This window comes from Leptidea sinapis, chromosome 43 (genome assembly GCF_905404315.1).
Source record: "Leptidea sinapis chromosome 43, ilLepSina1.1, whole genome shotgun sequence".
Classification (NCBI taxonomy): domain Eukaryota; kingdom Metazoa; phylum Arthropoda; class Insecta; order Lepidoptera; family Pieridae; genus Leptidea; species Leptidea sinapis.
In genome coordinates, this window is record NC_066307.1 from 2,539,232 (window position 1) to 2,553,845 (window position 14,614).

General features: G+C 34.0%; 1 protein-coding gene across 1 annotated transcript; it reads left to right on the forward strand.

Moving 5' to 3' along the window:
• The first annotated feature begins 310 nt into the window (after positions 1-310).
• On the forward strand, positions 311-13,508 carry LOC126977115 (uncharacterized). The gene is made up of 7 exons (XM_050825817.1): positions 311-504; positions 7,609-7,713; positions 8,865-9,052; positions 10,314-10,622; positions 11,699-11,906; positions 12,776-12,946; positions 13,355-13,508. The coding sequence occupies exons 1-7, from the start codon at positions 438-440 to the stop codon at positions 13,432-13,434; spliced, it is 1,128 nt and encodes a 375-aa protein (XP_050681774.1). The 5' UTR covers positions 311-437; the 3' UTR covers positions 13,435-13,508.
• The last annotated feature ends 1,106 nt before the right edge of the window (positions 13,509-14,614 follow it).

The following is a 14,614-nucleotide window of genomic DNA, read 5'->3' on the forward strand; positions in this document are numbered from 1 at the left end:
TAAGTAGTTATTTAACGAAATAATTCATGTCTTATCCATCATTACATTAATTTACCTCTTTTAATACATGCCTCAAAATGTCAACAAGTTTATCATGGTACAATAATGTATAAAAATTAGAAATACTTACTTTCTGGAAGAGAAAGTGACGAAAGATTATACAGATATATTTTAACGTTATCGACGAACTTCCTAGCAAAGATATGAATCGATAAATTGTAATGTAATGACTATCATAATAACATATCAGTAGAAATGATAAAATACACATTTAATCAGTTATATTTTGTGTTTCTTTGGAGATGTACTCACGTCTTTGTCCAAATCGAATATCGAAATTGTATAAAGACTACAGATTCATTCATTAGAAGATCAGTGTATACAATCAAAGTGATCATTTTTTATATTTGTGATGCAATATCAAATAGGAAATAAATATGAAACAAAGGAATTTAAATATCGTACTCCTCATCGTAGTATTGAGTTTGCTACATAAAAACAATGGTAAGTGTATCAAATCTATAGAGCTATTTAATAATAAGGTAACGAGGAAAGGCTAACGACACGGAACCAATATGTTGTTGGTTTTCTAATTCATAAGTACGTTTGTTAGACGCTTTATAAGACAGGTAACGCTCTTGTGATTCTTCTGGTACTACAAGAGAGTACGGGCTACAGTGATCACCTACCATAAGGTGACACGTATACTAGTTAGTCCTCTTCTGCCATACAACAACTGCGAGTGTGGCTCTCGCATCGCGGGTTTTGTACTGACAAAATAACAAGAACAAAGAACAAAATTTAAATTATACAGAACGAACATATTATTTATTATATTACAACGACTCTTCCCGCGTAGATACCAGCGGCGCCTTTTTCTACCGTGAAGCAGAAATGTGTAAGCATTATTGTGTTTTGATCTGAAGGACGCTGTAGCTAGTAATATTACTGGGCAAATGAGACTAACATCTTATGTCTCAAGGGATCAAAGTCCAAGTCAAGTCAAAGTTCTTTATTTGCCAGAAACATTCACAAGAAAAGTTGTTACAAATCTAAGAGTTAGCACATTCGTCTTGACAGAAATGCAACGTTTCATTTTTTAATATTATAACCTAACACAATCAATACCATCATACCTAAAAGACCTTAAAATATACAATTACAATAATTAATGAAATGTTAAGAGATAATGTGGTAAAAATAATCACAAAAAATTATAATATTAAAAATAGTATTGGTGCCAGTTACCACTTCGTTTGATAATATTCGTTAATTGAATAAAAACAATATTTTTAATAGTGTTAATAATTTAAATTTAAATCTATTTAATTTTTTAAAATGATTTAAATTTTTAATTATTAATTTTAAATTTAATTTAATTATAAATTAATTAAAAAAAATATTAAATATTTTTACACACATAGCATTCCAATTTTTTTTGTACAAAGTGGTGACCTTGACCTTCGCATGACACGCCACAAGTTAGGATATCATCCTCACCATCTGGATGTCTGGCGGGCCTCCACTGTGCGCTTTTCAAAGAGCTTTCTTCCACGTACTACAAAGCTGTGGAATTAACTTCCTTGTGCGGTGTTTCCGGGAAGATACCTGGGTACCTTCAAATAAAGAGCGTACACCTTCCTTAAAGGCCGGCAACGCTCCTGTACTGCCTCTGGTGTTGCAAGAGAATGTGGGCGGCGGTGATCACTTAACACCTGGTCACCCGTACTCTCGTTTGTCCTCCTTTTTCCATAAGAAAAAACATAAATTTCTGTAACAGTCAGTATGTTTTAATTTAAAAATAGTCGTCTGCAGCTATTGAAGGGCCCTCTACCAGCCTCAGCTCTTATGCATCTTTTTTGAGCCAGTAATATTTTGTTTATGTTTGTGGAGTTACCCCATAGCAAGATACCATACTTAATTATAGATTCTATCTAGTTCGCCTAAATGCAAAGACATATTGTGATTCGTATTTGTATTATTTTTTTTTCAAAATTTACACTTAGTTTGTTTCTTTCCATCCAATTTATAATTGTTAAGATTTATCTTTTACAATTTTGTCATTATTGATTGATGGGTCAAGGTAGATATTAGAAGAGAAACGTCATCCGCAAAAAGTATGCATTTTCGTGATGTAGAATTTAGTAAATCATTTATATATAGAAGAAATAACAAGGCTTGGATTCAAAAACATTATGTTACAATTTTGTCGAAAAGTTTGTTATATGAACACATTGTTTTCTTTTTTTAATATAAGTTTGTAGCTAGTTCAAAGTAACTCCCCTTAAACCATATTGATTACATTTATTTAATAATATATCATGGTTAACATAATCAAATGCTTTGGTCATGTCAAATACGCCTGTAACTCTTTTTTAATTGTAAAATGTTAATATGGTATGTAGTATATTTTCCTTTTGGAATACGTATTGAGCCTCACTCAGTCTACTTTGCATTAATTTCTCATATAACTTGGATAGGATCGGAATTAGTGTGATAAGAGTATAGTTGCCTGCATCTGTTTTATCACCTTTTTTACTGGTCTTATTATTGAATATTTAAGTTTTTCTTGGAATTTTCCCTGGTTTTATTAGATACGTGTAGAGTTCGACAAATAAGGTAAAGCTACTGCAATATTTAGTCAGCTGAGTAGAGATCTGATCGTAATCTGTTGATTTTGTATCTCTTAATGATTTTATTGCAGCTGCTACTTCATCGTGAGTGCATGGCGTCAGATAAATAGATTATTTAAAGATTTAACTTGTTTATAACAAATATCAGTAGGAGTATTATAATAATTGAGCAGGGATCTGTTACATTCGCAAATATTTTATTATTAAAGAAGTCAGCAATTTCTTGAGGGTTACTTATTGTAGTTCCTCTGTATATTAATTTATCGATGTCAGCCGAGAGAAAATTGTCACTTTTATTTTTGATGGGGTCCTAAACAGCCTTACACTTATTTAATGATTTCCTTATATGTAATTCACTATGGTGGGTTTTTGCTGATGCATATTCTAAGAAGTTTACCGTATTTTTTAAGTAACCTACCTTTAGTAATCCATGTAGGTTTTCTTGTATTATTATTAAAGCATTATTATAAAAGGAAGTCATAATCACGAAATGCAGTCTCTTTTTTATTTTTCCTATTGGTGAATTTGTATAAAAACAATTTCAATACGTCAAAGACTTTTTTGGGCTAACTCGTTGCAAGCAGTCTGTGGGATAATAGTTTTTAAATCATCTGTCCTTAGAAATTTGAAATTTTCGATAGAAATTTAGTAACAAATTGTTAAGCATATGTTCGTTCAAAGAGGTATTTTTTATTATACTTAAAATTAATTTAGACTTTGTTAAGTGAAGTGTACAGGCCCTGTCCCTGACAGATTTACAACACTGAATTGATTCTTCTGTCTAGGCAAATGGTTTCAAAGTTGATTTTACAGAATATCTTCCATAATAATTTGTATTTGTCCTCTATTTAATAAGGCGTAGCAGAAGAGCAGAAGTTCCTAATATTTTGGTATTCTCCTCAGATTGTATTTCATTCTCAATTTCCAACCCCAAGTCGATGCAGCTATTGTTTACATTATTAATGATTGTGTTTTCTGAAGGGATATGTCTGTTTTTGTGTTTATTTGATTTGTTTCTGGTTACTTCTTTTGTGGAACTCTTAGGATGACCATTTGTCGCATCAAGGCTCTTCGACAACACTTCCCTAAAAGCCTCGCCTAGTATCGGAATACTGGGTCTCGAAATCTCGAGCGATTGCCAATTCCGTGGCCATCTGGAAGGCAAAGCCAAATTGGCTTCAAAGAAACTGGGCGTCATTAATAGAGCACGGCAATACTTCAAGCCGGCCCACATTCTAGCGCTGTACAAAGCGCAGGTCCGGCCACACATGGAGTATTGTTGTCATCTCTGGTCTGGCGCACCCCAGTATCAGCTCGATCCATTTGACCGCGTGCAACGCAGAGCAGCGCGAATTGTCGGGGACCCAGTACTCTGTAAACGGCTGGATCACTTGGCGTTGCATAGAGACGTCGCTTCATTGTGTGTCTTCTACCGCATTTATCATTAGTGTTCCGAAGAGCTGTTCAACCTAATTCCTGCCGCCGAATTCCACCTTCGCACAACATGCCACAAGTTACGATATCATCCTCACCATCTGGATGTGTGGCGGTCCTCCACAGTGCGGTTTACAAGGAGCTTTCTTCCACGTACTACAAAGCTGTGGAATGAACTTCCTTGTGCGGTGTTTCCGGGACGATACGACATGGGTACCTTCAAAAAAAGCGCGTACACCTTCCTTAAAGGCCGGCAACGCTCCTGTGATTCCTCTGGTGTTGCAAGAGAGTATGGGCGGCGGTGATCACTTAACAACAGGTGACCCGTACGCTCGTTTGTCCTCCTATTCCATAAAAAAAAAAGACGATCACATTTTTTTAAAGGGTTGTAATTATAATTTCTTGTTCTGTTGATAATTATTTTAATGTCTTTATTTCCAGAAGTAGGTTTTCGATTTCGCCATGAGCTGATGACAACTGATTTCTTTAGCTATCCATCTCCTCGTTCAATTCTGTAACTTTTTGATAAATAATCAGAATGTGAAGATATAGTTGATGACTTCATTGATTTGCTGAGTGTAAAGGTTGCTTTTTTCTGAACGTTACAAATTCATTCATATTGTATTATTTTCTTATTAATTTAATATATTATATATTATAAATACTGTATACCTTTACATTTACCTTTTCTGTTGAAATATTAATATTATAAGCTTGGTAACAATAAGAATAACACACAGAGTACCTTGTACCTAGCTGGCTTTGTTACTTTGCATTTATTGTGTGTCTGTGCAATCGTCTTATGCAATACTTAATAATACTATTAAAATAGGCAATAATTTACATAAACATTATTATAGAAATAAAATTACCGTCGCCGTCGTTACGAGCGTAATTGAAGTGCCGCTCATAATTTTTGGGTTTTTCAAAAATCCTGAGCGGCACTGCATTATAATGGGCAGGGCGTACTATCAGCTGAATATCCTGCGTATCTCGTCCCTTATTGTCATAAAAAAAGATTTTGTAATGTGGAAAAATTATTGAGTTTTATTTTTTCCACCGTTTTAGGAACTTAACTCATTTGCAAAAAATCGCCCCTTTAAAATGCAATACCAAGGACAAAGTCAAAATATCTTTATTCATTGAAATCATATTTGATCATTTTGAATCGTCAATTTATGGTTTCTTATAATAATAAATCTACATAATGTAGTTTATAAAAATAATACATATATAATACTCTAGAAAATTATAATATTTTGTTTTATTAAAACAGAGTTAGAGCAAGTTCATTCCCAAGCATATTTATCATCTAAGTACTCCGTTATTTTATAGTAAGCTTTTTTATAAAGTTTTCCTGTAATTGAATTTTTAAATTTGTTTACTGGCAGATTAAGCATATTACTTGGGAGTTTGAGTATACATTGCCCTTTAAATGATTTATCAACTTGATGGAGCCTGGTAGTGGTAACAGCGAGTTTATCTTTATTCCTAGTATTAAACTTATGACTATCGCTATTTTTCTTAAACAAGTTAATATTCCTGTGCACATACATCAGATTTTCATAAAATATATATTGACAAGTGACGGTCATTATACTTATCTCTTTAAATTTTTCACGGAGTGATTCTTTGGGGCCCATGCACGAACAGCCCTCTTCTGCAGCACTTCCCCATAGCAGTATACCATAAGACATAATGCTTGCCATTTGATAATATTACTGGTACATTTATTATTGTTGAGGTGCAATTCTATTCTAAATTCAAATTTTAGGCATAGTCGGACTTTAACAAATATTGCAGTTAATTACGTACCGTGGCGGTAATCTTTGATAGTTCGTTAATACGAACTACGTTAATACTCTAAATAATTTTTAGATAATTATTGTCCTATTTCCTAGAACCAGGCATTGAAAAATCGCAAATCTTCTTATGTCGACCTCAAAAAAACTCAAGTGCAAACCAGCTTATGGAATGTCAGGAGGAGGATTCTCGCTGCCAGTATATGTAGTCATCGTCCGGACCGTGGCCATAAATTACTCCGCGAGCACAAAGTTGCTAGACTGAGCTTCGCTCGAAATTGTGCGACGTGGACTCAAGAGGACTAGGGTAGAGTATTATTCTTAGATGAAGTAAGAATAATACTATAATTTACGGTGAGGACCGACGTTGGCAAGACGTACGGCGACGGAGTATTGCGAAGGCAAGTGGAACGCTTCGCATAAGTTTGCTTTGAATAAATAACTTTATGGTGGAGGCTCAGTTATGTTTTAGGCAGCGATTAATATATTACACGGTACGGAGTTATTCTTCATAGAAAACGGCACTTTGAATGCACACCGGTACATATCACAAGTCCAAATTCCTTACGTACAACCCGCATTAACGGTACTTGGATCATTTATATGGACGATAATGCGTATATTCAAGACGTAGGGATTCGTCGTTCGGATTAACCAGCTCGAAGTCCCGACCTCAATCCCATAGAGCACATTTGGCATGTTCTAAAACGAATCGGTGCAGCCCGCTCTGCAAAACATCAGGGAGCTAAGGAATGTAATTACTGCGTAGTGGGAGCGTTTTACACAAGAAACAATTAAGAATAGCATCGATAGCATGCCCGGACGAACACAAGCTGTTATTTTAGCAAAAGAGGGCCATATGCGTAATTGAACTTTTAATTTTTTTTTAAACTTAAATTTTTAGCCTGCATTTTATTTAATGCAAAAGATACACAACTAGCTGTTTAGACTCATATAAATGAATTAAAAACAAATGTGTTACAGAATTCAAAAGAATTGTAATAATTAATCATGATCTAAGTGATACCACAGATGAACGGAGACACTGCCCTCAGGCTATTAAAATAATAAATTTGATTATAACGAAAGTTTATAAAAAAAAAAAAGCTCGCTGAATGTCTGCGCCCCTTTTTTCTCTTGTTTAGACCGACATACATTTTTGAATGAGTGGTAGTTTCTGCCGTTAAATAAATGATTTCAAACGCTATTTCGAATAAAAATATTTGGAATTAAATTTGAATCTAACCTTTTATCATTTTCTATAACTTGTCAGTGTATTATTCCATACAACGTAATCTATCTATTTATTAACAATTTTTTTTATGACAATAAGGGACGAGACGAGCCAGACGTTCAGCTGATGGTATTTGGTATTTACAATGCAGTGCCGTTCAGGATTCTTGAAAAATCCAAAAATTTCTGAGCGGCTCTACAATTGCGCTCGTCAACCTGAGACATGACAATATGTTAAGTCTCAATTGCCTAGTTATTTCACTAGCTTCAAGCCCAAATACAATAATGCTCACACATTACCTTCTTGCTTCACGGCAGGAAAAGCCGGCATCCCGTGCAAAGGAGCCTCCTACTGGAATATGCCCTTAGTCGCCTCTTACGACACACTGGGGCTTAGTCATTTACTATTTTTTTATGCCCCGGGGACACACATGTATTTACATCGCATAGAGTATTAGTAATCATTCGGTGAACGTTTGATAATTTGAAATTAATTGTACTTGTAGCGTGTCAAATGAGTGGTGTTACAATTTGGGACGTCCCGATTCAAGAGAGCATATTAGATACGTTTGAAGGAACATTCTTCAACAGATCTACAACAAATATTCGAGGTATGATTAATCATTATCCTAAACTAATAGATATAACAGAACAAAATTATAATTTTGTGTATTTTTGTTTGTAATAAACTTCAAAATTTTTCGACCGATTTAAAAACTCATTCACCAGTTAGATTGGTGTATTATTACTGTGTATTTTGAAAGGATACCTTCAGTAAAATGACACTAAAAGATACAATTGTGTAAAAAAGATAAACAACGTAACCGAACTTGGTTTGTAAATCTTTGCCGTTAAAAAGAGCAAGAATTTCAATAATAAAAATGGTTGTTTTGTATTATTTATTAAAGAATATAATAATATTCTTTAATTTATCAACTTTTCTAACTTCAAAACGCGTGTATATATTATAACTAAATTTTAACCATTTCGTTTGTAGCCGCGAACACACGTGCGACTAAAATACGTTTTCTGATGTACATTGTAACATACAAGCAAAGTTATTGTGTTACATGTCACACGTCTGAACGCGGCTTTAAATATTATTTTTTTTAAAATCACATTTTATTGGCAAGCGTTTTGATGTAATGACCCTGGTGGGTTGGACACGACGCGACTTGCGTCAACATTCTGGCTCCTTCTCATGTCCAAGTTAAGTCAGTTGGTGCTGGGGCTGCTGCTTCGACTGCCGAAGACAGCTAGCGTTGCATATAATATGTTGGTCTCAGTTAGTCATCTTTGTGTCGTTTGGTGTCGAGACACTTGGAAACCCAAGCGCTGGCAGCTATTTCCGTCAACGGAGCAGCCTAGCTATCTAACCCCGAAATGCTGCCAGTATTCTTGGTACGCTTTCCCGAAATGATACTTTTATTTGAATGTAATCATAGAAATGTAAATAAAGTTATAAGATTTGTTTTCCTTGAATAAATCTATATAATATTATATACATGAGATATCCACCTATATTTTTACTCATCAGGATATCTCTGGAACCGTAAGGCGTAGAGACTTGAAATTCTTTTCGCCGAGTTGAAGTTAGCTAAGAACGGATTTTACGAAATTCCACCCGGAGGAGTATTTTTAAAAAAGAACGAAACAACGTCTGTCGTGTCAGCTAGATATATATATATATACTTAATATTTATTACACGTTGGTAAATAACCACCGGTTTCTTAATTGCGCTAAAATGTTTTTCTTTTTTAGGCATTAGCACCATCTTTTATCGCGAGGGTTTAAATCGTGGGCCATACCTAACAGTCTCATTAGTTGATTCTGAATTTACGATAAGTACGAATGACGCATTTAAGGATTACGAAGAATATGAGACGGTGGGGTCAATGGGAGTGACTGTCACTTTTATATGTGATGGTGGCGGTTCAACAACAACCTTGGTAACTTTAGTTCCACACACAAACAGGTCAAAAGAAGACATTCATATATTATGAAACATAATATAACATAGACAAGGCGCGCTCAGCTTTTTGTTATTTTCAGAGGATGAATGTACAGTAAATAAATTATTTGTATTATTTGTATATTAATTGTATTTGGGAATAATTTGATCCAAGGTAACGGTAATAGGGAATAGAAAGAGAACCCAGCTGAGTGGTAATAATAAATCACTGCACCAACATCAATAATTAGTGTTCATTCGCTCGTGTAAAGACGCCTCTAGCTTTTAAATTCTTTAAATGCAATATAATTGCAAAACTTATGTGGCACAAGCGGGTACATCAAGTAGTTGGCAAAGCTGATTGCTGATGAGGCCGGAAGGTTATGGAGTTGTAGCAACATACCTCCCGGAAGGTACTACAACGACCTGGTCGTAGCAGACCACTGGTTAGGGAAGGCGCATGACCGGATCGTCGTATCGATTTTTGAGAGTAGATGAAGCTTCGCCTGGCTCCGACGTAAGCATATTTCAGCTGGAATGATAATACTATATTGATTATTGCTTTCTATTTATAATTTTAAATTAAAACTTGAAATTAAAATTTATTATTTAGTTTTTTTTATGAATGAAAAAATTTAATTGTTTTTGAAATAAATTTATTTATTTTTATTTAATAAAACTTTACAATATTTAGAAGAAGTAATACAATCAACATAATATAATATTCATCCCTTTCGAATTACAATGTGAAGACTACACCAACAATCGACTCCAAGTGTCACGGGGGCTTCTGAAGACCAGGGTTGTGTTGGTGTCTTCACTGCAGTGCACGGCACTGACCAACAATGTACTGAGTCAGTTAGCAGGGAATCACGCGCCGCACAGTTCTTTTTTTTTATATTAATCATATTTTGTATTATCTAATTTAATATATTATTTTAAGATTTTATTTAATATTGTAAATTGGAGGTGTTGTGTGTTTCTCGTTGCTAATAACGTGTTTTCTTTTCTATTAAAAAATATGCTGAAGTAAAAAAAAATTATAACAAAATCAAATACATACAAAATTTCCTTGATTATCATCGAAACAAGCCAACTTTGTTTAGCTGCACTAGCATGGTCTAAGTGTATCATTGGTTTTAAGTACTCATATAATATGTCTTATGTCGTCGACGATTATGTCTTCATACCAATTTTAAATGAATATAACTAATATAAAATTATTTGGAAAAATTAAATGGTGATGAATTTAATTTCAGGTTGTAGGCGTGGATATTGTTGACACTAATAATAACGCTCCACGGTTTCTGCCATCAGATAATTATGAGTTCTATGTATTTCCACCGGTTCCACCAGGATATGCAATTAGTGGTTGTGACAGCGTCATTACCGTCAGAGATATCGACTTGACAACACACAGGATTGACTTCGCTATAGAGGAGAATCCCTATGTAGAAATATTTTATGACACATCTTCATCCACCCCTAAAGAATTCAACGCTATACTGAGGTCCAAGACATTAATCAGATCACTATCTGAACCATTAATGTTGACAATTACAGGGACAGTAAGTGAACCATGCTACACTTATTCTTTACAATTCCATTTAGTTATATTTTTTTCTGTCGTTAAGAAGTAGTGTGCATTATTATTATATTTCTGGGCCATTTTTATATTTATATTATTACTGGGCCAACGAGATGCGCAATTCCGATGTTGTTATAGTTATTTATGCAACTGTTGTGTAATAAGGGGTATTAAAACACGAATGTGGATTTATCTCATGAGGCGAAGCCGAGTGTGATAATAGTATCACATGAGTGTTTTAATACCTAATTTTCAACAGTTGCATAAAAGACTATAAAAATATCGAAGAAAATTAGCGGGGATTCGAATAACGAAAATGTTCTTTTTTTGAAATTCATACATATACCACGCATCGAGCAATAAGAATGGCTGTCTGTTATGAAGGGATTGAAAAAAAATAGGAGTGTTGTTATGAAATTCAGTACAATATTGCAACACTCGTTTGGATGATGTAATGGTTAATAGAACATTATGTTCATTGTGTAACTGTTTCAGAATCTTTAATGGAGGATTTAAAGCATGGGTGTAGATAAAAAATATTACATTTATCCAGAATTGAGGACCTGTATTGTAATGTGTCGGACCTGTCAGTTTACATTTGTGTAACGTTGTTCTCGTCTTCAACTAACTAAAAACGTATATTCATAAAATTGCATGCTATTACATAAAATAAGTTACAACAAATATTTGTCCGAGCATAAGGCACCGAAATAAAATTAAGAAACGGTCGACTAGAAAATTACTAAAAGTTAGAAAACACCGAAGTAAGTAAGTAGTAAGTGGTTGACCATCTATTTGTCGTGTCACCATTATTTTAAAACATCAAAACACGCTTCGTCGTGATAGTGACTAGCCCAGCCGAACAAACAAACTACAGCATAACATAGTTAATCGTCATATACTGGAAATTCTCTGGGAAACTATTTATTATTATAGCCCATGGAGTTTTCCCTACTCAGAGCTAGGATTGTCTGTCACATTACACCCTCGCAGATTTTTGCAGGTATACCTATTATTGATACATATATATAATTATCAGCGTTCTTCTGATCACAGGACGTTGATGAAACTGGGGACCCCCCACTTACTACTACTGCTTCAATCAGAATAGAAGCAGACAGTCAGTTCAGATTACCAGATGAATTACTATTTTCAAAACCATTTTATTTATTGGAATATTCAGAAGAACACGTGATTTTAATGAATGAAACTATACACTTGGTGCAAGGTTATGATGAAGAAGTAACATTTGATTACGATGGGGGTATGTTTAAACAAAAACTTTTTTTTTTTTTGGAATAAATTTTTTTTTTTTTCATCATAAATAAATGAAATAGCCCTTAAATTGCAGGAAGAATTTAACCAAATTACACAAAAACTAAAATATAAATTGTAATTTGTTAATAGCTAAATGAATTATTTTATAGAACATAATGAATTCAATGCGGTGTATTGGTCATTACACTCGATGTGGCGTTATCATTATGATACGGGAAGCGAATGTGTCTCGCGATTTTTATTCATCATAATTCAAGAAGTGTATTCAGAAATCTAAAAGTATGTAACTTTAATGTACAATATACCCAAGTCTATTTTGATATTAAAATATTCAATGTGTCAAAATTTTAGTTGTCCATTGCTTAAATATCGCAAGTTCGGGTGGTATATTTGAAGATCTGCGCGATTTATTGGAGCTCCCGCAGGGTTCTATCAATGAGTATTATTTGACGTGTAGTATTATATTGCTTATGCCAGCTGACAGGCGGAACCGTATTTAGTAACCAGTTTAATCTCTTATATTTTGCTTACATACTAATAACTTGCAATAAGATACAAACTTCACATTTCTGATTTTTCAACACACTAAATCAATTTAAGCAATATGAAAAATATCAATAAAAAAATTAATGTAAAAAGAAACTAAAATGCTGAAAAGAAATAACTTATGCATCCCTTTAATCTATCGATTGTAGTACTTAAGTGTATTTCACAAAAATGTATAATTTTCATCAAAGCCTTCAATCGAAGCCTTCACTAAACTGGTATTGGAACTTCAATCTGATTATATTAATTGGAGTAGGTACTATTGAAATACAAGAAAATTCATGATGATAACAAGAGCAATTATTTCAGACTATTATAACAATTTCGAATTGGATGTTAATGGTAATGATTTATCATTTAAAGTGATATCTCCTCTACCTGTTGAAGTATTTAATGAACGACATTTGTTCTTAAGTATCAAAGCGGAAAGGGAATTTACAAGTGGGGCTGTCGCAACTGTAATTCTACAATTACCGGCAGGTAAACTCTTGTATGCAGACTTATTTATGATATAAAGTGTACACTAATTTAATTAATTAGCACCTTAGACTTTATATTATACATTTTGAATTTCTTTGCTTTTAATAAACGAAAACCACATTCATTGTTTTTGTTTACTGCACTGAGAACCGTTCTGTGCTTCATTATTGTGATTGTAAGCGTCTGGTAATTACAAGAATGATGTTGAAAGAAAAATTTAAATGGAATTCGAATTAAAAACTCTGTTGTTTTAATTTCAGCAATGTTCTCTGTTGTGTCATTATATTTATTGTTACTTTCAATTGCCCTATATTACAACAGCTAAAATTAATCATTGTTACTTTTGTGTTAATGAAAGTTCACATATTGTATATGTGCTATGTTTTCGTTTTTTTCACTTCCTTGCAGCTAGAGTGATAACTTTTAAAGAATCACATTGGACAGGAGCTTACAGTGAAGCATATGATGAAGAATTATTTTTAATATAATATGCGGTAAGTCAAAATATGATCATTATTTAATTTTTATGTGAAACTGACTTAATTTTATTTATATTTCACGGAACTGGTCCAAGTTTGCAAACTTTTTAACTGTAAGGAACTAATACATATATACTTGAACTAAATGACATCAATTATACCTGAAGAAATTTCAAAAAATCTTATGTGAACAGTAGTGATGTATTTTCCTAAACAATAATCATTTTAGAAATTATAGGACCTGATTTAATCACACCACTTTTCGGTCAAGACAGTTTCGACGGATGTAATGATTCTTATATTAATATCGAAATCATAAATGTGATTCAAGAATTTGATGAAATTAATACTTTAATTTGATGAATTTTTGTAATAGCAGTTTCAGTCAGTGAAACTTTAATGTTAAATACATTATAAATATAATAGTTATATTTATATATAGCTATATTTTCTTTCAGACATTCATTTTCAGACTTTCATACTCATTTATTCAATTATAGTTATATTATCAGTATTCTAATTTCGTTAAACACATCTATACCTCACGCCCACATTCTCTTGCAACACCAGAGGAATCACAAGAGAGTTGCCGGCCTTTAAGGAATGTGTACGCGCTTTTTTTGAAGGAACCCATGTCGTATCGTCCCGATATCACCGCACAAGGAAGCTCATTCCACAGCTTTGTAGTACGAGGAAGAAAGCTCCTTAAAAACCGCACTGTGGAGGACCACCACACATCCAGATGGTGGGGATAATATCCTAACTTATGGCGAGTCGTGCGAAGGTGGAATTCGGTGGTAGGAATCAGGTTAAACAGCTCTTCGGAACACTGTCCATGATAAATGCGGTAGAAGACACACAATTAAGCGACATCCCTACGCAACTCCAAGTGATCCAGCCGTTCACAGAGCACTGGGTCCCCGACAATTCAAGCTGCTCTGCATTGCACGCGGTCAAATGGATCGAGCTGATAGTGGGGTGCGCCAGACCAGAGATGACACCAATACTCCAGCGCCGGTGTTACCGGACATGCGCTTTGTAGACCGCAAGAATGTGGGCCGGCTTGAAGTATTGCCGTGCTCTATTAATGACGCCCAGCTTCTTCGAAGCCAATTCCCTCCAGATGGCCACGGAATTGGCAATCGCTCGAGATTTCGAGACCCAGTATTCCGATACTAGGCGAGGCTTG